Source organism: Lipotes vexillifer, unplaced genomic scaffold (assembly GCF_000442215.2).
Source record: "Lipotes vexillifer unplaced genomic scaffold, Lipotes_vexillifer_v1.1 scaffold1077, whole genome shotgun sequence".
NCBI lineage: Eukaryota > Metazoa > Chordata > Mammalia > Artiodactyla > Lipotidae > Lipotes > Lipotes vexillifer.
Genome location: NW_006784237.1, coordinates 664,700 through 679,064, shown reverse-complemented (window position 1 = coordinate 679,064; position 14,365 = coordinate 664,700). Strand labels below are relative to the sequence as shown.

Below are 14,365 nucleotides of genomic sequence, written 5' to 3'. Positions count from 1 at the left end.
TCTTTCCCTTGTGACCTGAACTTCTGCTGGGGTTCTCACTACCGGTGACTCCCCTGTGCATCTGCAGCCCCGGCAGTCATCTGCAGCTCCAGAACCTACTGGATGCCTCCACCTAGGTGTCCCATGAGTGCTTCAAACACAAGCTGTTTAAAAACGCGCCTGATCGGACTTCCCTGGTGGTGCAGTGGTTAAGAATCCGCCCACCAATGCAGGGGACATGGGTTCGAGCCCTGGTTCAGGAAGATCCCACATGCCGCGGAGCAACTAAACCCATGCGCCGCAACTACTGATCCTGCGCTCTAGAGCACGCGAGCCACAACTATTGAGCCCGCGTGCCACAACTACTGAAGCCTGCACGCCTAGAGCCCATGCTCCGCAACAAGAGAAGCCACTGCAATGAGAAATGAGAAGTCCGTGCACCGCAATGAAGAGTAGCCCCCGCTTGCCGCAACTAGAGAAAAGCCTGCGCGCAGCAATGAAGACCCAGTGCAGCCCAAAATAAATAAATAAATAAAAATTTAAAAATGCACCTTATCATCTCCTTCCAGATCTGCTTCTCTTCCTTTATGCTCTGTCCTGGATCCATGACTTTACCATCTGTGCCACCAGGCAAGTCAGAAATCTGGGGGTACTCCCGAACTTTTCTTTCACTCTCACTTCTCATGTCCGTTTCAGCCACCACGTCTGTAGATTGTGCCCCTGTGACTTTCATATCTGCCTATCTTTTCCGTCACCAGTGCAGCCCCCGAATCCAGGTTTCCCTCATTTCTTGCATTATAGTGGTCTCCAAGGCTGGCTGCCCGTCAGCATCACCAGGGGAACTCTGAGGTCGTGGTGCTGGGGCCCCCCCACAGAGATGTTGATTCAGTAGATACTGGGGTGGAGCCTAGGAATCTATATTTTTAACAAGCAGATGATCCTTCTGTGGGCAGCCTAGCAACAGACAGATACCTGAGAACCACTGATCCAGCTGGTTTCCCTGCCTTTCCCCTTCAGTCCATCTCTCACTGCCTCTGTCATGATCTGCTAAAAGCCAAATGTGGTCTCCTGTTTCTAACCAATGAAGCATCTCCCCATTATCTACAGGATAAGTTCCAGTGTCTTCAGCAAAGTTTGTGAGACTCTCCCAGGTCTGATCTGACCTGTAAATCTCTAGTCATTTCCTGCTATCTTTCCTTGTACATATGCTCTACCTCAGGCCTGCTTAGTTTACAAAATAAGTGCTTTATCTCTTGATTTGGGGCTCTTTATACATACGGTTCTCTCTGCAAGAAAGCCTTCCGCCCTCCCTGTCTGCTTGGCAAGCCCCTCCTCTTTTCTTCAAGGAACAGTTCAGATGTCAGCTCTGGAAGTTGCCCTCGTCGCCTCTCTCCTGCCCTGCCACGGTTCTCAGACTGGCCTCTGACATTGCTGTCATCGTCCTGCAAAGCAATTGATTTTTCATGTCTGTCTCCTCCAATAGCTGGCGAATTCTGAGAGGTCAGGGGCCAAATAACCTGTTGCAAATCACTTAGCTCAAAAGGGATGGAGGGTCTGACTTGAAAAGCTGTTCTGTATACCATGCTGGATGATTTTAAGATATAAATCAGGTAAGGAATAAAAGACTCTTGGTGGAGGGTGTTCAAGGGAAGCCCCACTTCAGATGGACCATTTTTCCTCCCATTTTAAAAATAAAGGTGTAATTTATAGATGATAAAATGAACTCTTTCCGAGGATCAGTTTGTGAGTTCTGACAAACGCATACAGTTGTGTAACCATTCCATGGCCTTTTAACATGGATAAAATTGTGTGATTGCTGACCAGGCTAATGTTTGTAAATAAATCAGTCCCACTTGGCATGAGCTTTATGAAACAGTCAAAATGTTCTAAATGGAAACTTTCCTGATAAAGAAGTTAACTCTTAAGGGTCTGGAAGGTTAAGGTAATGTGTCTTAGTAATTCTTATTATTGAAATAAAGTTTCTTATGGTTACCAGAGGTGGAAGGTGATGGGACGGGGCATTGGAGGAAGGTGGTCAAAAGGTATAGATTTCTGGTTATGAGATAAGCACTAGGGGTTCGGTGTACGACGTGAGGACTGTAGCTAACACGACCGCGTGGTGTATAGGAAAGTTGTTAGAGTAAATCCAAGAGTTCTCATCACAAGGAGGAAAAATGTTTTCCTTTTTTTCTTCTTTCTTTTCTTTTTATTTTCTCTATATGAGAAGACGGATGTTAGCTGAACCTATTGTGGTCATCATGTCACAGTCTGTGTAAATCAAACCATCATGCTCTACGCCTTAAGCTTATACAGTGATGTATGTCAATTGTTTCTCAATAACACTGGAAAAAAGCCAAAAGAAAAAAGTAAGCAAGTGCACACATCTTTCTTAGAGGAAAGGCAACATATAAAAAATGTCATTTAAACATTTGTGTTAATGAAAAGCTGGATAATTCATTATTTTATATAAAATAGTTCATTATTCATATAAAATAGGTAAAGCTTCGGTACTTGTGGTTTTTCTTTACTGTCCTAATCTGCCATCACTTGTTTTTGGTTCAAGGCTTGGGGGACTGTTTAGTAATGATGAATTTTCATATCGTTTGATACTATTGTGACCTACTCAGTCCTTCTTTTTCGTGGAAAAGGGAACATGTAAAAGAAGTGTAGGCTATCTTGTCAGATAGAAATGTTAATGCACACAAATTCAGAAAGACACAGATAACTGCAAAGACATGGAGAAATTTCATGCAAATGTTATCACAGAGTGGAAGTTGCTATTGTACTGTGATTCACGTTGCTGACAATGACTACAACTTCTGTGATAATCATTGGGGGTGGAAGTTTTGAGAGCTCTCTGACCCTTGTGAACTGGAGGGCTAATGTGAGGTGGATATGGTGTGAAATGTCGCCTTTTATAGGCTGGACATAGGGCTCTGTTAAGTGGTTGTCAAGTGAAGGCATGACTTGCACTGTTGGGTGTTGTGTTTTTTTCCCTGGAGAAAGCAATGTGGTAAAGACGTTGAGCCCCATGGAGCACACATGCTCTCAGTACTGGGAGGGGGTGTTGTTGACTGACTTCAGGTTAAAGCTGTGAGCTGACATGGAGGAGGTTTGGGAAGAGCTTGGGAAAGGGCTGCTGGACTCTGAAAAAACCTCGACTCTCAGTAACTGTACTGTTCGGTTTCACTGAAGGGATAGACAATAAAGGACTAATATGAAAAAAAACGATCTACTCATTTATTCATCAAATAAATGTTCAGGCGCCTCAACAGGCCTGGTAATACAAGAGCGAGATACCCAGCCCCTGCCTTGAGGGAGATGGCAGTTTAAGGAAGTTTATAGGACCGTGTGATGCCCTGTAAGGGAACACACGTGCAGGGACTCTGGCCGTGAGAAGTGGGTCCCCTGGCCAGCGGAAACTGCCTATTTTCTTGATCCAGTTTTCCTTACCTTCAATTCCATTCTTCCTCCTAATTGTTATTTTAAAAAGTAACCATTTTCAAAAGTTAAAAAAAAAATCCCAAGGGATCCCCTAGTTTTCTGATATTCAAGGACGGTCCCTGACGCTCTTGGCGTAGAGTCAGTTGGAACTTCCTAGAAAATGCAGAATCTTCCTAAAAATGGGCTGTACCCTGAGCTGCTGAGTCAGAACCTGCATTGTAACTGTGTCGCCAGGTAATTCTTCTCCTCATTAAAGTTGGAGAAGCACTAATCTAGTTCCCCTTCATCTCTGCATCAGGAGATGAGGACCGATTATGCCCTTAAGGTCCTACCCACAGCTGCAGAGCTGGCATTGAAACTCAGGCCGACTGTTTACTGATGGAGCCTCCTGTGCCTTCTTGGATATGCCTGCTACTCCTTATCTGCTCCCCTCCACCTCTGTACCCATCTCTTGGCCTCTGTCAGTGCTTCATCTCATCAGACCTTCAGCTTCTTGCTCGTGTCTCTTTAAATACCTCTGTTGAAAACGTAAGGTAGATAGCTAGTGGGAAGCAGCTGCATAGCACTGGGAGATCAGCTCGGTGCTTTGTGACCACCTGGAGGGGTAGGATAGGGAGGGTGGAAGGGAGGGAGACGCAAGAGGGAAGAGATATGGGAACATATGTATGTGTATAACTGATTCACTTTGTTATAAAGCAGAAACTAACACACCATTGTAAAGCAATTATACCCCAATAAAGACGTTAAAAAAAAAACATATTGAGAATATTAAAAAAAAATACCTCTGTTGAGTGAGTTACTCATACTGTGCATCTGAAAGAAGGAGCTTGTTTATTTATTCTTGATTTAGGGGAAAGTTTGGCCCCATTTCCCTAGTTTTTTCTGCTTGCTGCTCAGAACTGCCTTTGAAGTCAAGAGGAATTCTGTGTGTATAAGAGTTAAGACAGGGCTTCCCTGGCGGCACAGGGGTTGGGAGTCCGCCTGCCGATGCAGGGAACACGGGTTCGTGCCCCAGTCCGGGAAGATCTCACATGCCGCGGAGCAGCTGGGCCCGTGAGCCATGGCCGCTGGGCCTGCGCGTCCGCAACCGGAGAGGCCACAACAGTGAGAGGCCCGCATACCGCAAAAAAAAAAAATAATAAAAAGAGTAAGACATAATCCGTGATGTCAGAAATTAGTCTCCTTACAGGTGGATTTATCTTCCTGTCTCTGTTACATAGATTCTCTCATAACAGAGTCCTTTTGCTCTTTGTATCCATGGGAAAAGCAGCATCTGCCCTCTCTCTAGTTTGTGGATGGGGGTGGAGCTCCCTGGCAGCTCCTTCCCTAGTGACCTGAAGTACAGCCAAGCTTTAGGATTTAGGGGGTTTGTATTAGTTTCTTTTTTTTTTCTATAATATAGAAATATAAAGATCTAAGTCGATGAATACCCCACGTTTTAGGTTGGCTTTTGGCGTAGAAAGATATGGTCATAGAAGAATAATATGACAACAGTAAAGAAAAGGGAACAATCACTGGTAAGACCATAGTGGCACAGTGCCTTCAACAAAAATCAGCCCCCCATCTTTTAAGTCACCCTCTCCTTGTAAGAGGATTACTCTCTCTCCTGTCTTTTAAGTACTTTAGTTTATTTTTAATTCTAGAATATGTTTTGATTTGAATGACAGAACCATAATTTCCATGAATAGATAGAGAGTAGGCCTCCTCTGTAAACGATAAAGTAAAATAAGTTTTTCTGGGGTTTTTTTGTTGTTGTTGTTGTTTTTTTTCAAGTCACTATCCCACCCTTCTAACAACTCTTATTTTATAGAAACCATGGTTATTGTGTCACGCCCCAGCTTCGGAAGCTATGTGATTAAATATTTTTGTATTTGTGTTTCATGTCTTGTATCTTATTTTCTGTTGACAGCATGTAGAAAGAGGCTAATTTATTTTTAGGTAAAGTATTTTGAAAGACAGTTAACTTACCCAGAGCTATTTTGCATATATAGTTTTAGTAAAACTGACAGTTTAAATAGGGGGACATTGTAATGAGCAATTAAGTTAAATTCATTTAGTCTAGGTTTTACGAACTGGCTGAAAGATAATTTTTTTTTTTTACTTAAAAAAAATATATTATTTTCCTCAAAATAGAACATGGAAGTGTTTTGCATTACCAAGAATAAGCTAGACATTAGATTCACAACCTTTAAAATGCTGTTTAGCTTTTAGAAATATAAAAATTAACTTCAGTGTCCTTTTGTAATGTAAATTTTTGTCAACCTCATATTTCATCATCATGCTTCTCTTAGAAGTGTTTTATTTGTGGCAAGATTCTATTATAAATTTGATGCAGGGTTGCATATTTGAATTCAAAAACAGTTGATTCATTTTAAATGAAATAATATGTTACATGATACACACACACACATATGCAAGGTTAATGATTTATAGCTTTAGAGAAAAGTACTTAAGTTGGTTATATTCATGGGAGAAAAGGCAGACTCATGTTCTCAAGGAAAAAGAAAAATGTCTTGAATATGTGGTTGCTGTTTAAATAAGTTATAGAAATGTAATGATCTCTAACTTAATCCTCAACTTAATACACATATAACTGTACTCTTGTCTTCAGTATCCAGAAATATTCCGGGGAACAGCTTCCATGCTCCAGACCTCTTCATTTTACTAAGTTTTTCCTGCTTTCAGCATAGGATGGAGCAGCTTCCAAACTGTGCTAGTAAATTTCAGATGTTTAATATGAAAGTCAGGTTTCTCCTTAAAGTATTTATTTTCTGTCTATGAAACCTTTGATTAACTTTTCATCCCAAGTCTCTTCTGAATTTTCAATGAGCTTTGTTTCTTCTCTCTTCTCGAGGTTCTCTGTAAAACATATAACGTGTGCCTTATGTAATGAAACTTCATTTTCAAAAGGTACTCCCAGGAACTGGTCTTGTTTCTTTGGTTTTTACGTCGTGTATTCTTGTTGGGCCTCTAAGAATCTGTATTTGGTCAAATTAGGAAAACTAAGTTGAAACATTATGCTTCCTAATAAGTTCATTTTATAGAACATTTATTGTATAAGGAATTTTATGTTCTCTTTGTAGATAAACGTGTGGAAAATTGGCCTCTGATGCAGTCCCCATTGCCTACGCTTTGTATAAGTACCCTTTACCTCCTGTTCGTGTGGCTGGGTCCAAAATGGATGAAGGACCGAGAACCTTTCCAGATGCGTTTAGCGCTCATTGTCTATAATTTCGGGATGGTTTTGCTTAACCTTTTTATCTTTAGAGAGGTAGGTTTACTAAAGTTCACTTTATAATTCCCCAGGTCTATTGCAAATTAAAAAAGGAGAATGTGTAAAACTATCATTGTAATGTCGTGCCCTAAGATAAATGTTAGCTACTCTAAGAGTAAATTTTATGTTATTGACAGTTTTCATTTTTGGATAACAAAAATATGAAACATATATAAAGTGTAAGACAGTTGTTTAAAGTGGGATTTTGAAGCAGACAGACTGGATTCTAAAATAACCCTTACTAGCTTTTCTGACACTGGAAGTTATTTAACTTTTTTGAGATTCATTTCCCCCATCTGTAAGATGGGCATAATACCTAACTTCTAGGGTATCAGAAATAAGTGAGATAATTTTTACATAGTGTTTGGAACGTATTAAGCACTCAGTAAATAGTTGTAGCTATATGTTTATAATTCTTATTCAGCAGTTTCAGGTTTGGTAACTGATGAAAATATGCAGATGTAGAATACCAATCTCAAGTTTAAATCCTATTACATAGTGTAATTGTATTTTACGTTGGAACTGCAGTGAGTTAACTGTTATACAGCTGTTGCTACTAACCACTGCCCACCTTTCTGGGCAGCAGCAAATCCTCCATGGCATTTTGAAAGAAAATCCTAAAGGCTGGATTGGCACAGCCATTTCTTAAGTTGTAAGAGTGAAAGGAATTTGTTTTCCCTGAGACTCCTCATTAATGTTCTGTGTGAACCCAGAGTACTGGACTGGTGATGCTAGGAAAAAGAACAGTATGCTCCTTTTAAAAAACCTTTCTTTAATTGACAACTTAGCCTACAGAAGCTCAACTTCATAAAAAACTTTAACTTGTTTGGATACTTTACCCAATTTGTTAGATGCAGATGCAGCCCACTCTGGCTCAAGACTAGAAATCTGTGCAACTCTTGCTGCATATGGTGAATCACAGTTTCTCTTAATATTATGAGGTAGAGAGTCTCTGTCTCAGTCCAAATGTCACATGTCATTTTAAATTTAGATTTCAATTTTAAAATAAATTGACAGATAGTAAATTTTAGAAATTCCAACATATTAAATGTTTAATGCATTGAAAAATTTTAAGACCGTATTGATTTTAAAAATATTTTGCAAGTTTGCATATTGTAGGTAGTGCTTATAAATGCTGTATCTACTGAAACTTTACTCCAAATATTATTCCCTTTTTCCAGCTATTCATGGGATCATATAATGCAGGATACAGCTATATTTGCCAGAGTGTGGATTATTCGGATAACGTTCACGAAGTCAGGGTAAGTACCTTAAAAACACTGTTAATCAGTAGAAGTTGGTTTAATATTGTAGTCCCTAGTCTGTGAAAAACATTCTTCAGTATAGTGGTAAAAGTGTACTGGATTGTTTTGAGTCAATAAAGCTATTCTTTTTTTTTTTAAGTACATAATTGAAAATCTGTTTTCATCCCTCCAGTATCTTCTCTCATTTGGTGATGTGAGAGTGAAGGTGTGTTGGATTTACCAAAACGCAGCACTCAAAAAAATAAAAGAAGTTGTTCCATGTTTAGTATAAAGATGATATTTTAGATTTTTGTTTTTTTGGTCAAGAATAGAAACTCTTAAAGAAAGCTGAATTCATTTGTTAAGAAAGTCTGAGGAAAACGAACATCTTATAAACTATGTAATGTTTAGTAAATTAAGCATAGCACAACTTGTATAGGTATAAACTCAGTTTTTATCATATTTGCAGAAAAGTAGACTAGTAATATAGTGTTATCATATTTTACTTTGCAGTCACCTACATCAGTAAAATTACCATTTTACTCAAGTCGAAGAAACAGTAAATTATCTTATTTTATTAACTATTTATTGAACCCCTCTTGTGTGCTATGGTTCATGTTAAACATTACATATACATAAAACATTTATATAGCATATATAACATATGTTATATGTATGTGTGTGTGTTATGTTACATGTAATATATGTATTAATATAATTTGTAGTAGCTGCCCTTGGAAAAATGTAGCTCTTTAGCATTGGGGTTGGACAATATAAATAGCAGTATTCATCAAGACCCAACACCAGATTGCTTTAATGTAGTTACCATTTTATGTCTCTGACTTCATTTCCCTAATAAGAGATATAATGCGCCGATGAAAAAAAATCACCCCTTTTGGTTGTCATGTTGGCTTTATTCATTGAACAAATGTGTATTGAACATCTGCTGTATGTAGATAGTGTGAGGGGCCCTGGGGACCCAGGTGGAAAGGCAGATAGGATCCCTGCCTTTGTGGAGCTGACATTCTAGCAAAGGTGGGAGAGGCAGACACTAGTCATGTAAACAAATGGTTAACAAGAACCTAAGACCCGTGATGCGACTGAGAGAGGATGAGAGGAGCCCCTTTATACAGATTTGTTGGCTATGGTAACCTCGCTAGAGAGCCTCTCCCTGGGTGGAGCGCTGACTCAGGTCTTGCTCAGGTCGGGGGAAGGAAAGGGAAAAGCTCTGGGCTTGCTTTCTTTGAGGAGTGAACCTAGGTAAACCCCTTCGATGAAACAACATGCCAACATTTTGGGGATAAGGTTTTAAAAATACCGCTCTGGTCATTGTGAGCCTACCATCCTGGCATGCATAAACAGTCAGTTCTTTAAAAATTGAGAATGGACTTGAGGATATGGGGAGGGGGAAGGTAAGTTGGGACAAAGTGAGAGAGTGGCATGGACATATATACACTACCAAACGTAAAATAGCTAGCTAGTGGGAAGCAGCCGCATAGCGCAGGGAGATCAGCTCGGTGCTTTGTGACCGCCTGGAGGGGTGGGATAGGGAGGGTGGGAGGGAGGGAGACGCAAGAGGGAAGAGATATGGCGACATATGTATGTGTATAACTGATTCATTTTGTTGTAAAGCAGAAACTAACACACCATTGTAAAGCAATTATACTCCAATAAAGATGTTAAAAAAAAAATTGAGCTATTGTGAGAACTGAAATCAAGTAGGAGAAAGAACCAGAGTGGCAGCAGATTGCATTTGAAAATTTCCTGGCTCTCTCCTCCTCTCTAACATGAGATGTGGCAGAATAAGTGTTTTACCCAAAGACTCATTTTTGTATCCATTGTTATGTAGCCAAGAAGGATCTCTTCACTTTGATGTAGCTATTCAGTTTACAAACTAAAGAGAAGGATTATTTATTACTATTCATGAGTTGTGGCTAATTTAGAGGCCCAGATGGGGGGTAGAAATAAGACATTATCTCTTCCCTTCTAGATAAAGTTTGCTGCACCAAAATGTTATACTTTAAAGTACTAACATGATAGTGAATACTATAGTGTTGCTGTGAGAAATTCCCTATTTCAAGACTATTTTCAAACAACTTTATCATTTTCAACAATATTATTACTCAAGCAAATTCAGTAAATAATTCTCAGTTTGTAAATACAATATTAAGTTTTCTTTGGCCTTTCTCTTTCTTCCTTGCCTACACTTTAAAATTGTCATTTTGTTTTTCAAAAGCAAAAAGCCAAACCCAGACAAACAAAAACCCATGGCATCCAACAGGTGCAGGTATAAAATGAGGAAGGTCTCTATCAGCCCTGAAACACCTAAGCCTGGCTGTGAGTGAATCTGCCAACCCCCTGACACACAGAGGTGTATGAACAGATTTTAGTTATGTATCGCTGCCTTTAGTATTTGTACATAGGACACATGTCATAGAAAATACTTGACATAAAAAAGATGAATTTAGGTTACTATTTTAGTAGGATTCTTGGGAAATATTTTAAAACATATATACAGAGGTCACCTCTCACTGGGTCCTAGGATCTTTAATCTCAGCATGTAATGTAATCTTTCTGCACCATCTGGTATCTTAATTAGAGCCCAGGAAAGGAAGAGACTTATTTATGTAAGCAGGATTATATTTATGACCTAAGAAATATTTGTTGTGTGTATGTGTTTGTTGCAATTTATCATTTTAAAGATGTTACTGCCTAATAAAAACTGTGATTAAGTATTTTGTTGCATATTAACATATGTGAGAGAGAGAGAGACAAGACACTCAGAGCCCAGTTGATACCCAAGCACACTTGCAAGAATCTCTGAGGTATGATAGAGGCTAGGCATGAACAAGTGAAAGACCTTTACCAAGTAAATATCCCAGTTTCTCTACCATGTTGAAAATCATAGCAATGTGAAAGTGTTTACAGCTCTGCATTCAGCAGTTGGATACTGGTGACATCCAGTTATGGAACAGACTGAAAATTTTCTCTGAATTGTTGGCACTGTGTAGATATAGATTTGGACTCTTTCTTTCCCATTATTTTCCCTGTGAATAGATGTCTAGGTTTCACACCCACTTAGACAAAAATGATTCTGTGCCTCCTACATTTTGTGCAGTGAAGATTGTTTAGGACTTAGAATGTGTAGAAAACCATGTGATAGTGTCATTCTGGTGTTTGTAAAATGCTTTTTTCCCTTTCTTTCTACAGATAGCTGCTGCTCTGTGGTGGTACTTTATTTCTAAAGGAATTGAGTATTTTGACACAGTATTTTTTATCCTGAGGAAGAAAAACAACCAAATCTCCTTCCTTCATGTATATCATCACTGTACAATGTTTACATTGTGGTGGATTGGAATTAAGTGGGTCGCAGGGGGACAGGGTGAGCATTTTCAGGAACATATCCCCAGGTGGTAAATTACGTAAATGTGGAAGATGGAATGTAGTGAGAATTTGACTTGGTCTATAATTTAATTTACTTTCATGGTTAATTATTTCTGTGTTAATTTCACTTTAAAGAAATTTGAAGAAAGTAAAGCTTTAGCTTTTTATCTGTGACTACTTTCACACCTACAGATTTATCCCAGAGATAAACATAAACGAATCCCAAACATAGCAAGTTATATTTTGATAGGGAACAGTTCTAGTGGTTCTGATCCAGAGGATACCAAGATACAGCTTCTCAGTCTGAAGGCTTTGTCTCCTCTCCAAGCCCAAAGCCCACTCCTGCTGTCAGACAGGCCCAAGTGCACCTGTTGGTTCTTACTCAAAGGAAATTGTGTGTAGCCTTCTCAGTGTTGAAGAGAATCTGAATTCACAGTTTGGCCAAGATCTGCCTCCAACTTTTCAGATGCCTGTACATTGGAGATGATTCACATCATTGAGCTGTAAACAGACGATTCCTCTGATGGGGACCCAGGGTACAAGTCAGTATTATAATAGTACAGTTCACCTTGCTACCTTCCATTTAAAACTATTTAGGAAACTAAGAAATAAGTACTATTTTGTTGTAGCTATGTATATCAGCACATGTAAAGGCAATAATGAAACATTTACAAATCTGCTTAAACAATTATATGTACCATGACTTTTTTTCCCCAGGAGTAATAGAATGCAAGATAATACTGGCAGTAGTTCTGTATTGGGGCCTACTTAAGCCACTGGAGTACCCTCATTTGAAAACTTGCCACTTTGAAAGTCCTTTGCAGTTGAAGGACACCCTTTTTTATTTATATGGTAAAAGCCTGAGTCTAAACTTTAAAAGTACTTGGCATGATCTGAAGAGAAGGCTTTTCCATTAGAACTATTTTACAACTTTTATTCCTCATCTGTACTCAAGATTAAATGTTGGAAAATAATGTAGATTCATTTATTTTATGTCCAAATGGTTTATCACCTAATACAGGTTTCTGTATCTTGTAATTACCTCTGTTTTTCTAAAGCATTTTTCGGAGCCCAGATGAATTCCTTCATCCATGTGATTATGTACTCATACTACGGGTTAACTGCCTTTGGCCCATGGATTCAGAAGTATCTTTGGTGGAAACGATACCTGACCATGCTGCAGCTGGTGAGTTAAATGCTTCTAAAGTTTTTTCTGGTGAAACTCTGAGAATGTCTGAATCTAATTAATTGTAAAGTGCTGAGTCGTTTTCGGCAATTTTCTGTTACCAAGCCGACTTTCTCTGTGCTCCAGCTATAGGAGTTGAGGCTGTTTGATTCTGAGCTACCTGTTCATAGACCTAGTGGTCATGGCCACTCGTTTTTTAAAAGTCCTTAAACGACCAGACTCAGCTCTTGTCTAAGAGAAATATCCTTTAAACATATCTGTGAAATGGATGAGTAAAGACCTAAGCACACCACAAAGTACACAGACTCATTTATGATTAGAAAAATAATCTAACTTCTTTCTTAGGCTTTTTTTTTTTCACTTAAAATGTTACTACTGCCTCTCTTCATCCTGCCCTTATGTAAATTTTCTGTTGTCTATTCCATTTTTCCATCCTTGTGAACAGATCCCATACGTTTAGAATATGAAAGTTGTAGGAAAGGCACAGAGCCAAGGAAGGGGTGGGGTAAAGGAAGGGACGAAGGGGGACTTCCCTGGCGGTCCAGCAGTTAAGACTCCACGCTTCCACCACAGGGGACATGAGTTCCATCCCTGGTTGGGGAACTAAGATCCTGCATGCCTCATGGCACGGCCAAAAAATTAAAAATTAATTAAATTTAAGAAAAGGAAGGGACCAAGGACCAGAGAACTCTTGATTCCCCGACACACACTCATTAGTGAGCAGAGCTTGGTATTCTCAAATGCTAGTCTTCAGAGCAGGCAGTTCTCAGCACCTACCCCCAGTAGGACTTGTTGTAGCATCTGGGTGCATCAGTGCAACCTTCCAAGCCAAGCACTAGCCCAGTAACCAAACTGGAAATCCAAAACCAACCTGGTAGCTATTCTTAAGCCTTGGAATTTATCATAATTTGCTTTAATCATAGCACGTACAGTTTTATCAGTGTACAGTGGAATCACATTTGGAAACATTATTCATCTCTGCTTTAAGTTTCTAAACAATAGGCTAACCAAACAGGAAGCACAACCTTTGGGAAATGCTGGGTGTGCAGGATTCATCTGTAAGTAAAGTGCTACAGGAAGCTTCCTCCAGTTTTTGTGTAAGCCATTTATATAGTTTGTGTAATTCGTTTCTCTCAGTAATTATTAGATGGTCCCAAGAAAATGAGGAGGTGACAAAACTCATGTGAACTCTCCATCTCTGCCTTGCTGGAGCCCGCACCTGACTGTCCTTCAGCGATGCCACCCCTCACACTCACCCTTCTTCCGTGATGCACGTCCTAAAAACCATTGTAAAATCAAAAGTTCTTAAAATCTGGATTTTGCCATGGAAAACTTTTAAAGTTTTTTAGTCTGATAGAAATTTGGGGCTTTCATGGGATAAATTTTAAAACTAATATTTAATATAGTAATTAATATTGATAATGCTGTCCTTTAAAGAGAAACCACAATTGCCCTTTCCAAACAGGACGTTAATTTCGTGAAGGGTAGTGTATTTCCAAGCGAGAAGTTTTCACAACAGTTCATCATGTATGTTAATCTTGTAAAAAGCTAACCCTTGTTAGTACCATGGAATTCATAACTCTTATGTTGAGAACCATTCACTCTTTTTACACTTATTCTCAAATATCTACAAAATTTTACCAAAAAATCTTAGTCTTTAAAGACTAGTGTCCCTTCAAATGCATATTTACCTGTCTGCTATTCTGTAAGAAACAAGTAGGGAACCATTTTGATAAGCTCATTTTTAGAAGTATAGGTACCGGCTTGCTGACACCTTTGTGGAAAGAAATCAGTCAAAAATATGGGAGGAGGGTTTCCCTGGTGGCGCAGTGGTTGAGAGTCCGCCTGCCGATG

At 39.2% G+C, this 14,365-nt stretch overlaps 1 protein-coding gene across 1 annotated transcript in view; it reads left to right on the top strand.

The window, feature by feature from the left end:
- ELOVL4 (ELOVL fatty acid elongase 4) overlaps positions 1 to 14,365 on the top strand; it is a 24,763-nt gene that overhangs the window by 8,404 nt on the left and 1,994 nt on the right. The window contains exons 2-5 of the mRNA XM_007456621.1: positions 6,507 to 6,694; positions 7,879 to 7,959; positions 11,152 to 11,323; positions 12,384 to 12,511. Coding sequence (XP_007456683.1) covers positions 6,507 to 6,694; positions 7,879 to 7,959; positions 11,152 to 11,323; positions 12,384 to 12,511 — 569 coding nt within the window. The remainder of the gene's footprint in view (positions 1 to 6,506; positions 6,695 to 7,878; positions 7,960 to 11,151; positions 11,324 to 12,383; positions 12,512 to 14,365) is intronic.